The following is a 13,987-nucleotide window of genomic DNA, read 5'->3' as shown; positions in this document are numbered from 1 at the left end:
AAGTGAAAAATGTAAGTGTATGGGTTGAACTGTGTTACCCTCAAATTCCTATGCTGAAGCCCTAACCACCAGTACTTCAGAATGTAACCTTACTTTAAAATATGGTTTTAAGAGGTAAATCGAATCAAAACGGTAAGGCACACCCCTAATTCATTAAGACTGCGTCCTTATAAAAAGAGAAATCTGGACACAGACACACAGGGAGAACTCCATGTGAACATGAAAGCAGAGATCAGGGTGATGTATCTTACAAGCCAAGCAATACCAAAGACTGTCAGCATGCCACCAGAAGCCAACCATACCAATATCTTGATTTTGAACTTCTAGCCTCCAGAACTGAGACAGTTCTGTGTTTTAAGCCACCCAGTGTGTGGTACTTCGCAACAGCATCCCCAACAAACTAACACAATAGGGAAAAAAAAATACCTCTAGTAACATCACAGCATCATATATAACAACTTAAAAGTTTAAAAAATTTTTTTTATTGAAATGTGATTCACATATCATACAAATCACTCATTTAAAAGTGTAAAATTCAATTATCTTGTTATACTGCATTAATAGTTTTTAAGTGGTAAAACAACATGCAACAAAATTTTCCATTTTAACCATTCTACATGCACAATTCAATGGCATTAATTACATTTGCAATGCTATATAAATATCGCCAGTATCTATTTCCAAAATTTTTTCATCATTCCAACAAAAAATTCTGTAACCATTAAGAATTAACTCCCTGTTCCCCACTCCACCCAAACCCTGGTAACCTCTATTCTACTTTGTATCTGTGAATTTGCCTATTCTCTTTTTTCTTTTTTTTTTTTGAGACAGGGTCTCACTCTGTTGTCCAGGCTGGAGTACACTGGCACAATCATGACTCACTGCAGCCTCGACCTCAAGCAATCTTCCCACCTCAGCCTCCTGAGTAGCTGGGACTACAGGCATCTACCACCGTGCCCAGCTAATTTCTTAATTTTCTGTAGAGATGGGGTCTCACTCTGTTGCCCAGGCTGGTTTTGAACTCCTGGGCTCAAGTAATCCTCCTGCTTCGGCCTCCCAAAGTGCTGGGATTACAGTCATGAGCCACTGCATCGGGCCTGAATTTGCCTATTCTAAATTATTTCACATAAGTGGAATCATATAGTATTTGTCCTGTTGTGTCTGGCTTCTTTTACTTAGTACGTTTTCGAGATTCAGCCACGTTGTAGCATGTATCATGACTTCATTCCTTTTCATAGATAAATGATACTCCATTGTATTTACATACCACATTTTCTTTATCCATCTGTTGATGAACACTTGGATTGTTTCCACCTTTTGGCTACTGCAATAATACTTCAATAAACACTTGTGTAAAGCATCTATTAGAGTTCCTATGTTCAAATATTTTGGGTATATACCTAGGAGTGGAATGGCTGGATCATGTGGTAGTTCTGTTTGACTTTTTGAGGAACCACTACATTGTTTCAAAAGTGGCTACATTATTTTATACTTTCTTTAGCAACATATAAGGGTTCCAATTCTCTACCTTCTTGTTAAGACCTACTTTCTTTTTCTTTCTTTTTAGTTTTAGCTATCCCAGTACATATGAAGTGGTATCTCATTTTGGTTTTAATTTGAATTCCCCTAGTGATTAGTAATGTTGAGCATTTTTTAATTTGCTTATTGACCATCTATATATATCTTCTCTGGAGAAATGTCTATTCAAGTCTTTTGCCCATTTTTTGATTGAGTTGTCTTTCTGTTGTTGAGCTGTAGTTCTTCATATAATCTGGATATTAAATTGTTATCACATATATGATTTGCAAATATTTTCTTGCATTCCTTAAGCTGTCTTTTTACTTTCTTAATAATGTCCTTTGATACCATACACATTAAGTTTTAATTTTGATAAAGCCCAATTTATACTTTTTTGTTAGTTATGCATCTATATTAATAAGAAACGTTGGTCTGTAATTTTGTGATTTTTTTGTCTGGCTCTGGTATTCAGGGTAATGCCAGCTTCACAGAATCAGTTAGGAAGTGTTTCCTCCTCTTCTATTTTAAAAAGAGTTTGAGAAAGATTGGTGTTAATTCTTCTTTCAGTATTATTTCTAAGAATCCATTATCAAATCCAAGGTCTCTTGAGTTTTATAGTTGTAGCTGTAAGATTTCAGTTGCTGATCCAATTTGAGTTAATTTGTATAACTGGTGTGATGCAGGTGACCAATTTCATTCTTTTGTAGGTTAATATTCAGTTGTCCCAAAACATCTGTAGAAACTATTCTTTCCCCATTGAATGGACTTAGTACATTTGTCAAAAATTAATTGGCCATAGATACATGCATTTATTTCTGTATTCTTAATTATATTTTATTGGTCTGTATGTCTATCCTTATGACAGTACCACATTGTTTTGATTACTGTAACTTTGTAGTAAGTTCTGAAGTATGACTCCTCCAACTTTGTCCTTTTTTTATGATTGTTTTGGCTGTCCAGGTCCTTTGCAATTCCATATGAATTTGAGGATCAGCTTTTTATTTCTGCAAAAAAGACTTTGAATTTTGATAGGGACTGAATTGAAGCTGTACATAACTTTAGGTAGTAGTACTGCATCTTAACAATATTAAATCCCACTATTCATAAACATGAGATGTCTTTCCATTTATTTAGATTTTCTTTAATTCCTTTCAGCAATGTTTTGTCATTTTTAGTTGGTTAAATGTGTCCCAAGGGATTTTATTCTTTTAGATGCAATTGTTAAGTGGAATTGCTTTCTTAACATTCTTTGCAGACTGTTCGTGCTGGCTTATAGAAACACAAGTGATTGCTGTGTGTTGATCTTGCAGCCTGGAACTTGGGTGAATTTATTTTAAGCTCAAGTCTCAAGTACCTTTCTTTTTGAGACAGGGTCTCACTCTGTCACCCAGGCTGGAATGCAGTGGCCCAATCATGGCTCACTGAAGTCTCGACCTCCGAAGTCTCAGGTGATCCTCCTGCCTCAGCCCCCGGAGTAGCTGGGACGACAGATGCCTTCTCAAAAAAGAGTTTGGGAAGGATTGCTGTTAATTTTTCTTTAAGTGTTTGGTTCAATTCAGCAGTGAAGCGGTGTAGTCTTGGACTTTTCTTTGTCAGAAGGTGGCCTGTCTTTTTTTAACAAGCCGCTGGAGTGGGGTTGTGGAGTGCAGGAGGGTCTGTCAGAAGGTTTTTGATTACTGATTCAATGTCTTTACTTGTTATAGGTCTGCAGAGATTTTCTATTTTGCCATGAGTCATACTGGGTTATTTGTATCCTTCTAAGAATTTGTCCATTTCATCTAGGTTATCTACTCTGTTGGCATACAGTTGTTCCTCTTATAATTCTTTTGTTTTCTGTTGGTCAGTAATAAAATTTTCCCTTATACTTCTGATTTTAGTTATTTGCAACATCTCTCTCTCTTTAGCTCTTTTTATTGGGAAGGGGTCAGTCTAATTAAAGGTTGTCAATTTTGTTGACTTCTAACCAACTAACTTTTTGTTTTATTGATTCTATTATTTTCTAGTCTTTATTTTATTTAGCTGTGCTCTACTCTTTATTATTTCATTCCTTCTGCTATCTTTGGATTCAGTTTGCTCTTCTTTTTCTAGTACCTCAAGATATAAAGTTAGGTTACTGATTTTTACTTTCTTCCCTTTTAGTCCTTCCTTTTAATATAGGCATTTATAGTTACAAATTTCTCTCTTGAGCACTGCCTTTATGGCATCTGTAAGTTCTGGTGTATTGTATTTTCATTTTCATTCATGTATTTTCTAATTTCCCTGGTGATTTATTCTTTGACCTATGGTTGCTTAAGAGTGTGTTCATTAATTTCCACATATTTTTGAGCATTCCAGGTTTTTTTTTTTCCCTGTAATTGATTTCTAGCTCCATTCCATTGTGGTTGGAGATGATACCTCATACGACTTCAGTCTTCTTCCATTTACTAAAATGTTTTTTGGCCTAACATATGGTCTATCCTGGAGAATCTGCCATGTGTACTTTAAAAGAATGTATATTTTGCTGTTGTTGGGTGAAAAGTTCTATACATGGTTGTCTCTCAGTATCCATAGGGCACTGATTCCAGGACCCTACTTGAATACCTAAAATCCACGGATGCTCAAGTCTCATATATACAATGGTACAGTGTTTGCATACAACCTACACACATCCTCCCAAATACTTTAAATCACCTCTAGATTACAGTCACATATTGCTAAATGACAGGGAAATATTCTGAGAAATGCATCTCATTAGGTGATTTTGTCCTTGTGTGAACATAAATTGTACTTCCACAAACCTAGATGGTACAGCCTACTACACACCTAGGCTATAGGGTATAGCCTATTGCTCCCAGGTTACAAACCTGTACAGTATGGTACTGTCCTGAATACTGCAGGGAACTGTAACACAACAGTAAACACTTGTGTCTCTAAATATAGAAAAGATACAGTAAAAACATCATATAAAAGATAAAAAAGGTATGTCGCATATAAATATGGTATAAAAGTAAGGTATAAAAAATAAAAAATGGTATGTCATATAGAGCATTATGTATGGAACTTAACAGGACTGGAAATTGGCCTGGATGAGTTAGTGACTGGTGAGTGAACATGAAGGCCTAGGACATTACTGTACACTACTGGAGACCTGATAAACACTTTATACTTAGGCTACACTATTTTTAAAATTTTACTTATCCAATAAAAAACTTGGCTTACTATACCTTTATAAGCTATTTACTATTTTAAAACTTTCTGAACTCTTCTGTAGTAACACTTAAAATACAAACACATTGTACAGATGTACAAAAATGTATCTTTTTTTTTGAGACAGAGTCTCACTCTGTCACCCAGGCTGGAGTGCAGTAACTCAATCTCAGCTTAGGGCAATCTCTGACTCCCAGGTCCAGGCGATTCTCGTGCCTCAGCCACCAGAGTAGCTGGGATTACAGGCATGCGCCACCATGTTCAGCTAATTTTTGTATTTTTAGTAGAGACGGGGTTTCACTATGTTGGCCAGGCTGGTCTCAAACTCCTGGCCTCCAGTGATCCACCTACCTCGGCCTCCCAAAGTGCTGGGATTACAGGTGTGAGCCACCGCACCTGGCTATCTTTCTTTATATCCATTTTCTATAAGCTTTTTTCTATTTGTAAAATTTTTATTTGTTTTACTTTTGAAACATTTTTGTTAAAAATTAAGACACAAACACACACATTAATATAGGGTTTACACAGGGTCAAGATCATCAAGACGTTACTAGATGATAGGAATTTTTCCAACTCCGTTATACTCTTAAGGGACCATTGTTGTATATGCAGTCTGTGGCTGATCAAAACGTCACGATCTCTACTTACAATACCTAATGTGATATAAATGCTATATAAGTAGGTTTTACATTTGGAACAATGACAAGAAAAATCATCTGTACATGTTCGGTACAAATGCACCCATCTAATTTTCTTCCTCCAAATATTTTTGATCCATGGTTGGTTGAATCCACGAATGCAGAACTCATGGATATGAAGGGCTGACTCTGTATCTGTTAGGTCTAGTTGGTTATAGTGGTGTTCACAACCTCAATATCCTTATTGATCTTGTGTGCATATGTTCTATCCATTATTAGAAGTGAGATATTGAAGTCCTTAACTCTTTTTGTAGGGCTATTTCTCTCTTTAAGTCTGTCAAAAGTATTCTCAATGAAGTGAAGATTCCTACAATCTTTAAAAGGGCCAAAATATGTTTTAACCCTTTACTACATGCCAGGTTCTGGCCTATACATGTTAAATGCATTAACTTATTTACTAGGTAGGTGTTATATTATCTCAAATTTCTAAATGACACAGAGATGTGTTTGGCAAGTAGGTAAACATGATACAGAGTCTCCAATGAAGTAATGTTTATTGTAGAAAAAAATAAAAAGCAAACCATTAGATAAATCATGTGAATGAAAGTTAGAAAACCTGGGTTTACATTGTACTCTATCACTTATGACTATAAAATATTTAACTCTTCTGACCCTCAATTTTCTCAAATAAAAATAATGCCTAAGATTTCTTCCAGTTTGTACTTTATTATTCTTATCATCCAAAGCACCCAAAGCAGGCCCTGACTGAAAAGTATCTGGGATGGTGATGTAATTACTTCTACATACTAATCCTGCTCTAGAGGTATATAGAAAACACATCTCTACTTCGTAAAGCTAACCAGGACTATGAATTCATGATGAACTAAAACTCCCAAAACAAAAACAAGAATAAAATCAAGAGTTTATATTTATATTTACAGCAAAGGAATTTGACTTGCAACCACTGAAATTCAATTGTCAGACAAAGTAAGCTCTGACCAATTCTACCACATGATTCATTCATTAACTTAACAGGTTTATTAAACAAGTATTAAATATCTGGTCCTTTGCCAGGGCCAAATTAACAATATAACTGTCTGTGTTTTCAATAAGCTAGGTCACAGTTTAGTTGGAAATATACAGATTTGCAAATAAATAATTACAATAAGAGCTAAGCTACAGGTATTAACAGAATTCCAAGAAGCAGTACAGGAGTATGTAGATTTTAAGGAGTATGATTCTTACATGTTATGGATAATTAGACACTAGACTAAGCATGGTCCTAAAAGAAGTAGGTGAAATGGGGGCTGACAGATATAGCAGAGAAAACAGGATGGAAAAAGTTTCCAGTCAAAAAAGATAAAAGGCAGATACCACATTCAGACTATTACTTAGTATGGTAAAAATATCACGTCAATTTGATCTTAATTCACTCACTGTAATATACATAATACTATTATACTAACAGTTACTGAACACTTATAATGTGTCAGCTTACAAATGTATGTATGTACTCGTGACATGAAATAGTTTTATAGAGGAGAAAATTAAAGTATAATGAGGTTAAATGTTGTTTTGTTTTGTTTAAGATGGAGTTTCGCTCTTGCCCAGGCTGGAGTGCAATAGTGCGATCTAGGCTCACTGCAACCTCCACCTCCCGGGTTCAAGCAATTCTCCTGCCTCAGCCTCCTCAGTAGCTGGGATTACAGGCGTGCGCACCATGCCTGGCTAATTTTGTATTTTTAGTAGAGATGGGGTTTCGCCATGTTGGTCAGGCTGGTCTCGAACTCCTGACCTCAAGTGATCTGCCCATCCCGGCCTCCCAAAGTGTTGGGATTACAGGCGTGAGCCACTGTGCCCGGCCCCATAATGTTCTGTCCAATGTTACATGTTACACAGCAAGTAACTGGTGAAAGCAAGAAGTTAAGAATAGGTAGTCTAACTCCAGAACGGCTCAAGAATTTCCCTTGCAAAGCACCTTCTGCTGAGATGTTTTAGACTATGCCCATTATCATCTTATCCTAACAGACACAAGTGTCTGCAAAGCTACCCCTGAGCTTCTCCTGAGTCATTTATGAGATATATAGAGGGTCTGGATATCTAACCATGACTCCCATGCAGATTACCAGTACATCTTGTGTAGGTCTTCATAAACATTCTAACTCCCTCCTGATAGATTCATATTTCCCACTAAACATAGTCCTCCATTTTCTTCAGCATAATTAAGAAATCTGTATTAGCTTCCTACTGGTAAGAACGAGAATTATGAATAGTAGGTTTGAAGAAAGGCTAGTTTTCACTGCACACCGAATACAGTATACAAGCTAACACTCCTAACAAGCCTAAAGAGAAGAAAATTAATTAAGCTTCATAAATGTGAAGTCAAAAGATACCTTCAGTCCCTCCAATTCATTTTCCAGTTGCTTAGAATAGTGCTCACTCTGTTCACGTAGCTTCCTGTCTTTAGATGCTTCAGCAGCTAGAGCTTCTGTATGAACTTCCAGCTTTAAAACAGAATGAAAAATGCAGATTTTACGGTTATAATTTTTTTCCAAACAAAACAGTTATCCCAATGAGAATTTACCTTGTAACAGGAAGATAATTCAAATGTTTAAATCCATATTAAATAATATTAACAAACTATAAAAATAACTTTAAAAATATTTTAAAAAATTATATATTATATTACTAGTCTCAAAAAGCAGCTTTAATCACTATCCCATGGGCACTACAAAATTTGCCTGACTACTAACCTCTTTTTTGGCTCTTTCTGTTCTGCGCAGTTCTTGCCTTAAGCTTTCAACTTTTTGCATCACCAGGTCCACCTCTTCTTCCTTATCTCGGACATGGCGAGCAAGTTTCTGTTTTTGGGTGTGCAATTCTGTTAGCCGCTCATTGATCTCCATGAATTCCTGCATGGCCAGTTTCCTCTGACAGTGTGCGTCTTTCAGCTCTTTGGATTGGTATTTTAATCGCTCACTAGCCTGGACTAGTTCCTACAGTTTTGTAAAAAGAATATAAGTTACCAATTCTGCAACCTAGAGACCAAATTTGGCCATCAGAATAGCTATTATTAAGTCAACAAGAGCCAAAATTATTCACCTTAGGACAAATTAAAAGAAATAAACTACTTCTGAACAGATATTAACGGCATGGTGTCCTGATATAGTCTCAATTCCTTATGCTAATACAGTAAATGCACAGGAGCTGCTGATTTAACCTTATAGTACCTTAGTTTCCACAAATGAGGAAAAAGTTTAGGAATAAACGATATGATGGTCAAAATAAATATTTGTGAAATTTAATAAATATTTGTGAGGTTGTTTTCATAAAAAACAAGTGTTGCCCTTGACATGGAGGCTACGCCTCAAGCCAGAAGCAAGGAGATAGAAACTAAACCGGAGACTCCCTAATTAAAATGAGAAACTTAGAGGAGAGCTAAAGTGGACTCAGGGCAGTACCACTACCTGCCTCCCAGCAAAAGGAAATGCAAATTTTCTTTGGGGGAAAGAAGTGCAATGAAATCTGAATTTTTCACATATTAAGAACAAACAAGAATGAGCTCACAACCACAGATTCCAAAATACTCAAAGAACAAAGCACCACAATCAAACAACAAAAACAATAAAAATAAACATCAAAGGTATCTTGGTATTAAAATCATTAGATATCAACACAAAATTGCTACATATGAAATGTTTCAAGGAATAAAGGATGAAATAATAAAAACGAAAAAATGACAAAAGGCTATTAAAAATGACCAAGCAGATTTATAGAAGAACTGTATGGAACATTTAGAAATAGAAAACATAAGGCCAGGCACAGTTGCTCTCATCTATAATCCCAGCACTTTGGGAGGCTGAGGCAGGAGGATTGCTTGAGCCAAGGAGTTCAAGATCAGCCTAGGCGACATTGTGAGACCTTATCTCTACAAAAAATAACAATGTAAAAAAAAAAAAAAAAGGCCAGGTATGGTGGTATGCACCTATAGTCGTAGCTACTAAGGTGGGAAGATGACTTGAGCCTGGGAGGCTGAGGCTGCAGGGAGCTGAGATCACTCCATTGCACTCTAGTTTGGGCAATACAGTGAGACTCCAACTCAAAAAAAAAAAAAAAAAAGAAAAGAAGTGAAAAAATATAAATGTTAAAATTAAAGACATGCATCCATCACGACAGGAAGCTCTACATTTATGAATCAAGAAAAAATTTAGAAAACCCAAACCAGAAGTGTTCAAAAAATGATGCTGGGTAATACCAAAGAGAAATAAAAGACCGTAAAGAAATCAGAGGGAAAGAAAGACAAATCACCTATTCCCCATCCTCAAATAAGGCGGGGAGGAGGAAAATTAGACTAAGAACAGACACTGAAGAAGTAACAACAGCAACAGAAACAGGGTAAAATATTTTCAAAGATATGAGAAGATAATTAAAATTATATACCCCAAAAATTACTTTTCAAGTCTGAGGCTTCATATAAACAAAACTGACAGAGCTTACCATAATCAGATCTGCACTAAAGGAACCAGTAAAGCTTTATTTCAGGAAAAAAAAAAAGATTTTAGATATCTAATGCAAGAGAAATGAAGAGCTAATAAAATGGTTAACATGAATGTGAATGTGAACAAATGTGTATATAAGATTATACTATAAAAATGTTAACTTTGTACAGTAAACAAAAGATAACAGCTAAAATACTGGCCAATAACAACACATAAAGCTGTAAAGAGGTAATACAGCTTGAATAATCCAAAAAATTTGAAATCTGAAATGTTTCAAAATCCAAAACATTTTGAGTGCCAACATGATGTTCAAAGGAAATGCTCACTGGAGCATTTCAGATTTTGGATTTTCAGGTTAGAAATACTCAATTGGTATAATGCAAATATTCCAAAATCCAAATGCTGGTCCCAAGCATTTCAGATAAGGGATACTCAATCTGTAAAATTAAACGTCTTTAAATTGTTTGTGGGAAATAGTTTTAGGATATTTAACTTAAACTTAAACTTGGTTAATACACATGGTAGAAGCCAAGAGTAACCACCAAAAGACTAGAGAGTAAACTAAAATGTCAACAACAACAACAAATTTCAGTGAAGAAGAAATAAATGATTTTGCAAACAAAAAGAGTTCTGGAGACTGCTGCGCAAGAATGTAAATACACTTAACATTACTTAACTGTGCACTTGAAAATTGTTTAGATGGTAATTTTATGTTATACGTATTTTACCACAGTTAAAAACTTTTGAGAAGGGAAGAAAGGAAATAAAAAGCAGCATGCAAAAATCATGACAAACAGAAAAAAAGATAGTAGAAACACATCCATATACATTAGTAACCAGTTAAAGGCCATCTATTATACTGGATTAAGAAATGAAATCTTGACTTCAGTAGAAAAAGTATTACTAAGGATAAGGAATATCACTACATAATGATAAAATTCAATACACTATGAAGAAATATTATCCTAAACTTTTGTGCCTTCTATAAGAGAGTCTCAAAATCATTAAAAAGAAACTGTTAGAACTTCAGAGAAAAATTGGTAAACATCACTATAATGAAAAATTTTAATTTCTTAGTCATTAATAGATAAACCAAGTAGGCAAAAAAAAAATAGTGAATATAAAGACGATCTGAAAAGCTTCATACACAGAAGCTTGCTCTCTAAATTGGAACACGAACTATTTTCAAGAACACACATTGAATGTTTTAAAAATGGAACAGGCTATGCCATGAAGCAAGTCTCAGTAGATTTCAAAGAACAGATACCACGTAGAGCAAGTTCTGTAATGACACTGCAACTAAATTAGAAGTCAACAAAAAAAGATAAAACTCCATATATTGAAAATTTTAAAAGATACTTATAAATAACTCATTGGTCCGTGAGAAAAAGCAGCAATGCAATTCAACTCTTTCTATGGACCAGTATAATCTGAATATCAAAAAAAAGAAAAGAGGAAAAAAAAAAAACACGCCAATCTCACTTATAAAAAACAGTGAAAATCCTTTTTAAAAATTAGTAAATCAGTTCCAGTGATATATAAAGTAGATATGCATGAAGTCTGGAGCTAAACTCCTTGTGCTGAAAATCTAGCTCCACCACTTTCTATTTCTATGACCTTGAGCAAGTGAACTAACTTCTCTGTGCTTGGTCTCACCATTCATAAAATGAGAATAACACCTAACTCATGGGGCTGTGATGGAGATTAAATAATTTAATATATGTAAAGCATTCACAACAGTGCTATTAGAACAGATATTTGCTGCATAAATGTTATCTATACTATCACAGTATTATAAGAAATTTGGGCTTAACCCAGAAATATAACAGTGGCTTAATATTAGAAAAAGTCTACAAATGTAGTTCACCACACCAACTTATTAAAGGACAAGAATCATATAATCATATCAATAGAGCACAGAAGGGCACATTTAATAAAGTCAGTACCCATTCTAAATAAAAAGCTATTAACAAAATAGGAATAGAAGGTAACTTCTTTAACCTGATAAAAATTATTTATTAAAAACTTACAGCGATGATTATTAGCGATGAAATATCAGAGGCAATTTCTTTAAAATCGGGGAACAAGATGGGGATGCCTGCTATTATCATTTCTAGTCAACACTGTACTGAGGTTCTAGCTAATACAGTAAAACAAGAAAAGAAATGAAAGTCTTTTCTGTATGAAATTTTATGGAAGAACATTTTAAAAGAACTTTAAATATATGGAGAGATATCATGTTTACAAATAAAAAGACTTTAGGAATGCAGAGAAACTTTTATGTTTTTGCAGCTGGTCCCTTTTGAACAAATTTTACCGAAACCTGGGCTAAATGAAAGTCTTAAAAAGTAACTTATAACTGATTTAGTAGTGAGAAAACTAAGAGATTTACCTTCTGGAGGTTATGTGTTTACATTTCAAGGTGGGGTGGGAGAGAGTAGGAGCCTGGACCAAGGGGGCTTCCTTTGATGGAGCAGGAGACTCTGGGCTTGTATTTCCAGAGGGAATATTTATCTATATTCCAAAGGGTTAGAGAAAGAACCCAAGATCCTTCTCTTTAGATTTCCAAGGAACTCTCTCAGAACAGGAGAAAGCAGGAAGCAGTTGCTTCTTTCCTCTATATAAGCACCTGCATAAATGTTTTCAAGGCTCCTCATTTACAACACAGACTCCTTATGTGTAGGGTTTTATCCTGCCAGCTCTCAGGGTATTTCTCTTGGGGTAAGACTTGGCACAGAAGGGAGCCATGTAGTCATTCTTTGCTGTATGTAAGTAATAACAATCCATTCTATTCTGGAAATCTGTGTGTATATTCAGAAAAATAGTAATAAATATAGATAGTAAGAACTTAAAGACAATATTGTAATGATGTTAATTCTCCCTAAATTGACCTATAAATTCAGTGCATTTTTTCCCCCTGAGATAGGGTCTTGCTCTGTTGATCAGGCTGGAGTGCAGTGACATGATCATGGCTCACTGCAGCCTCAATCTACCAGGCTCAAGTGAACCTCCTGCCTCAGCATCCTGAGCAGCTGGGATGACAGGTGTGCACCACCCAGCTAATTTTTTTATTTTTTGTAGAGACTGGGTCTCATTCTGTTGTTGCCTAGGCTGGTCTCAAACTCCTGGACTCAAGTGATCCTCCTGCCTCAGCCTCTAAAAAGTGCCAGGATTACAAGCATAAGTCACCATGCCCAGCTGATTAAATGCAGTTTTAATCAAAAGTCCATCTTCACAGTTTTCAAAAAATAGTTGAGATACAGACCTAAAAATTTAAAACTTTAAGATAAAAATTTAGGAGAATTTTTTAAAATCTCAGATTTTTTATACAAGACAGCAAATACACTAACCATAAAAATATTGATAAATCTGGCCACAACAAACCTAAGAACACTTTTTAATAAAAAGATTCCTAAAAGCAAAAAGATAAGCCACTGAGAGATATTTGTAACACATATAACTCACAAAAGATTAGAATGCCCAAATATTTCCAAGAATTCTTATAACCAGTAAGAAAAAAACCCAACAGAAAAATATACAAAAGATATTAAGAAGCATTTCACAAAAGAAATGTAAATGACAATAGACCCATGTGAAGATACTTGACCTCATTACTAATTAGAGAAATGCAAATTAAGACCACAACCAAACATTTTCTAAAACCTAAAATCGCAATTTAGACTAGATTGGCCAAAAGTAATAAATCTGGAAATATGAACACAGAAACTCTACACTACTCGTGGAAATGGAAGTTGGTATGCTAGAAAACAGTTTGGCATTATAAAAAATCAGAATATTTGCTAACCCAATCAAAAAATGGGCAAAGGACCTCAGTGGACATTTCTCTAAGACGACATACAAATGGCCAATAGGTATATGAAAAAGTATTCAACATCACTAGTCATAAGAGAAGTAAACATCAAAACCATAACGAGCTGTCACTTCACATCTATTGGAATGGCTATTTTTTTTTAAAAGACAAAGGATAACAAGTGTTGGCAAGGAATGTGGAGAAAAATCATTTTCTACTGCCTATAGGGTATTAAGCAAATCACTCAAAGTCCTTTATTGGTATAATCTGTTTCTTTTCGTCAGCACTATCATCTTCTCAAAATATATAAAAAGGATTTTTAATACTAAAACATT

General features: G+C 35.0%; 1 protein-coding gene across 31 annotated transcripts in view; it reads right to left on the bottom strand.

Moving 5' to 3' along the window:
- Positions 1–13,987, bottom strand: part of CDC42BPA (CDC42 binding protein kinase alpha) — a 329,589-nt gene that overhangs the window by 115,736 nt on the left and 199,866 nt on the right. For 28 of the 31 annotated variants that reach the window (XR_010150112.1, XM_016939982.4, XM_016940026.4 and 25 more), the window contains 2 exons: positions 8,096–8,338; positions 7,736–7,846 (listed from right to left, as the gene is read on the bottom strand). Coding sequence is in view for 30 of the 31 variants with exons in the window: in XM_016939982.4 (XP_016795471.1) it covers positions 7,736–7,846; positions 8,096–8,338 (354 nt within the window). In the remaining variant the exon portion in view is untranslated. The remainder of the gene's footprint in view (positions 1–7,735; positions 7,847–8,095; positions 8,339–13,987) is intronic. The other 3 variants (XM_054659482.2, XM_016940050.4, XM_016940008.4) reach the window with 1 other exon arrangement.

This window comes from Pan troglodytes, chromosome 1, assembly GCF_028858775.2.
Source record: "Pan troglodytes isolate AG18354 chromosome 1, NHGRI_mPanTro3-v2.0_pri, whole genome shotgun sequence".
Taxonomy (NCBI): Eukaryota; Metazoa; Chordata; class Mammalia; order Primates; family Hominidae; genus Pan; species Pan troglodytes.
The sequence above is the reverse complement of the archived record's forward strand: the minus strand, read 5'-3'. Positions and strand labels throughout refer to the sequence as shown.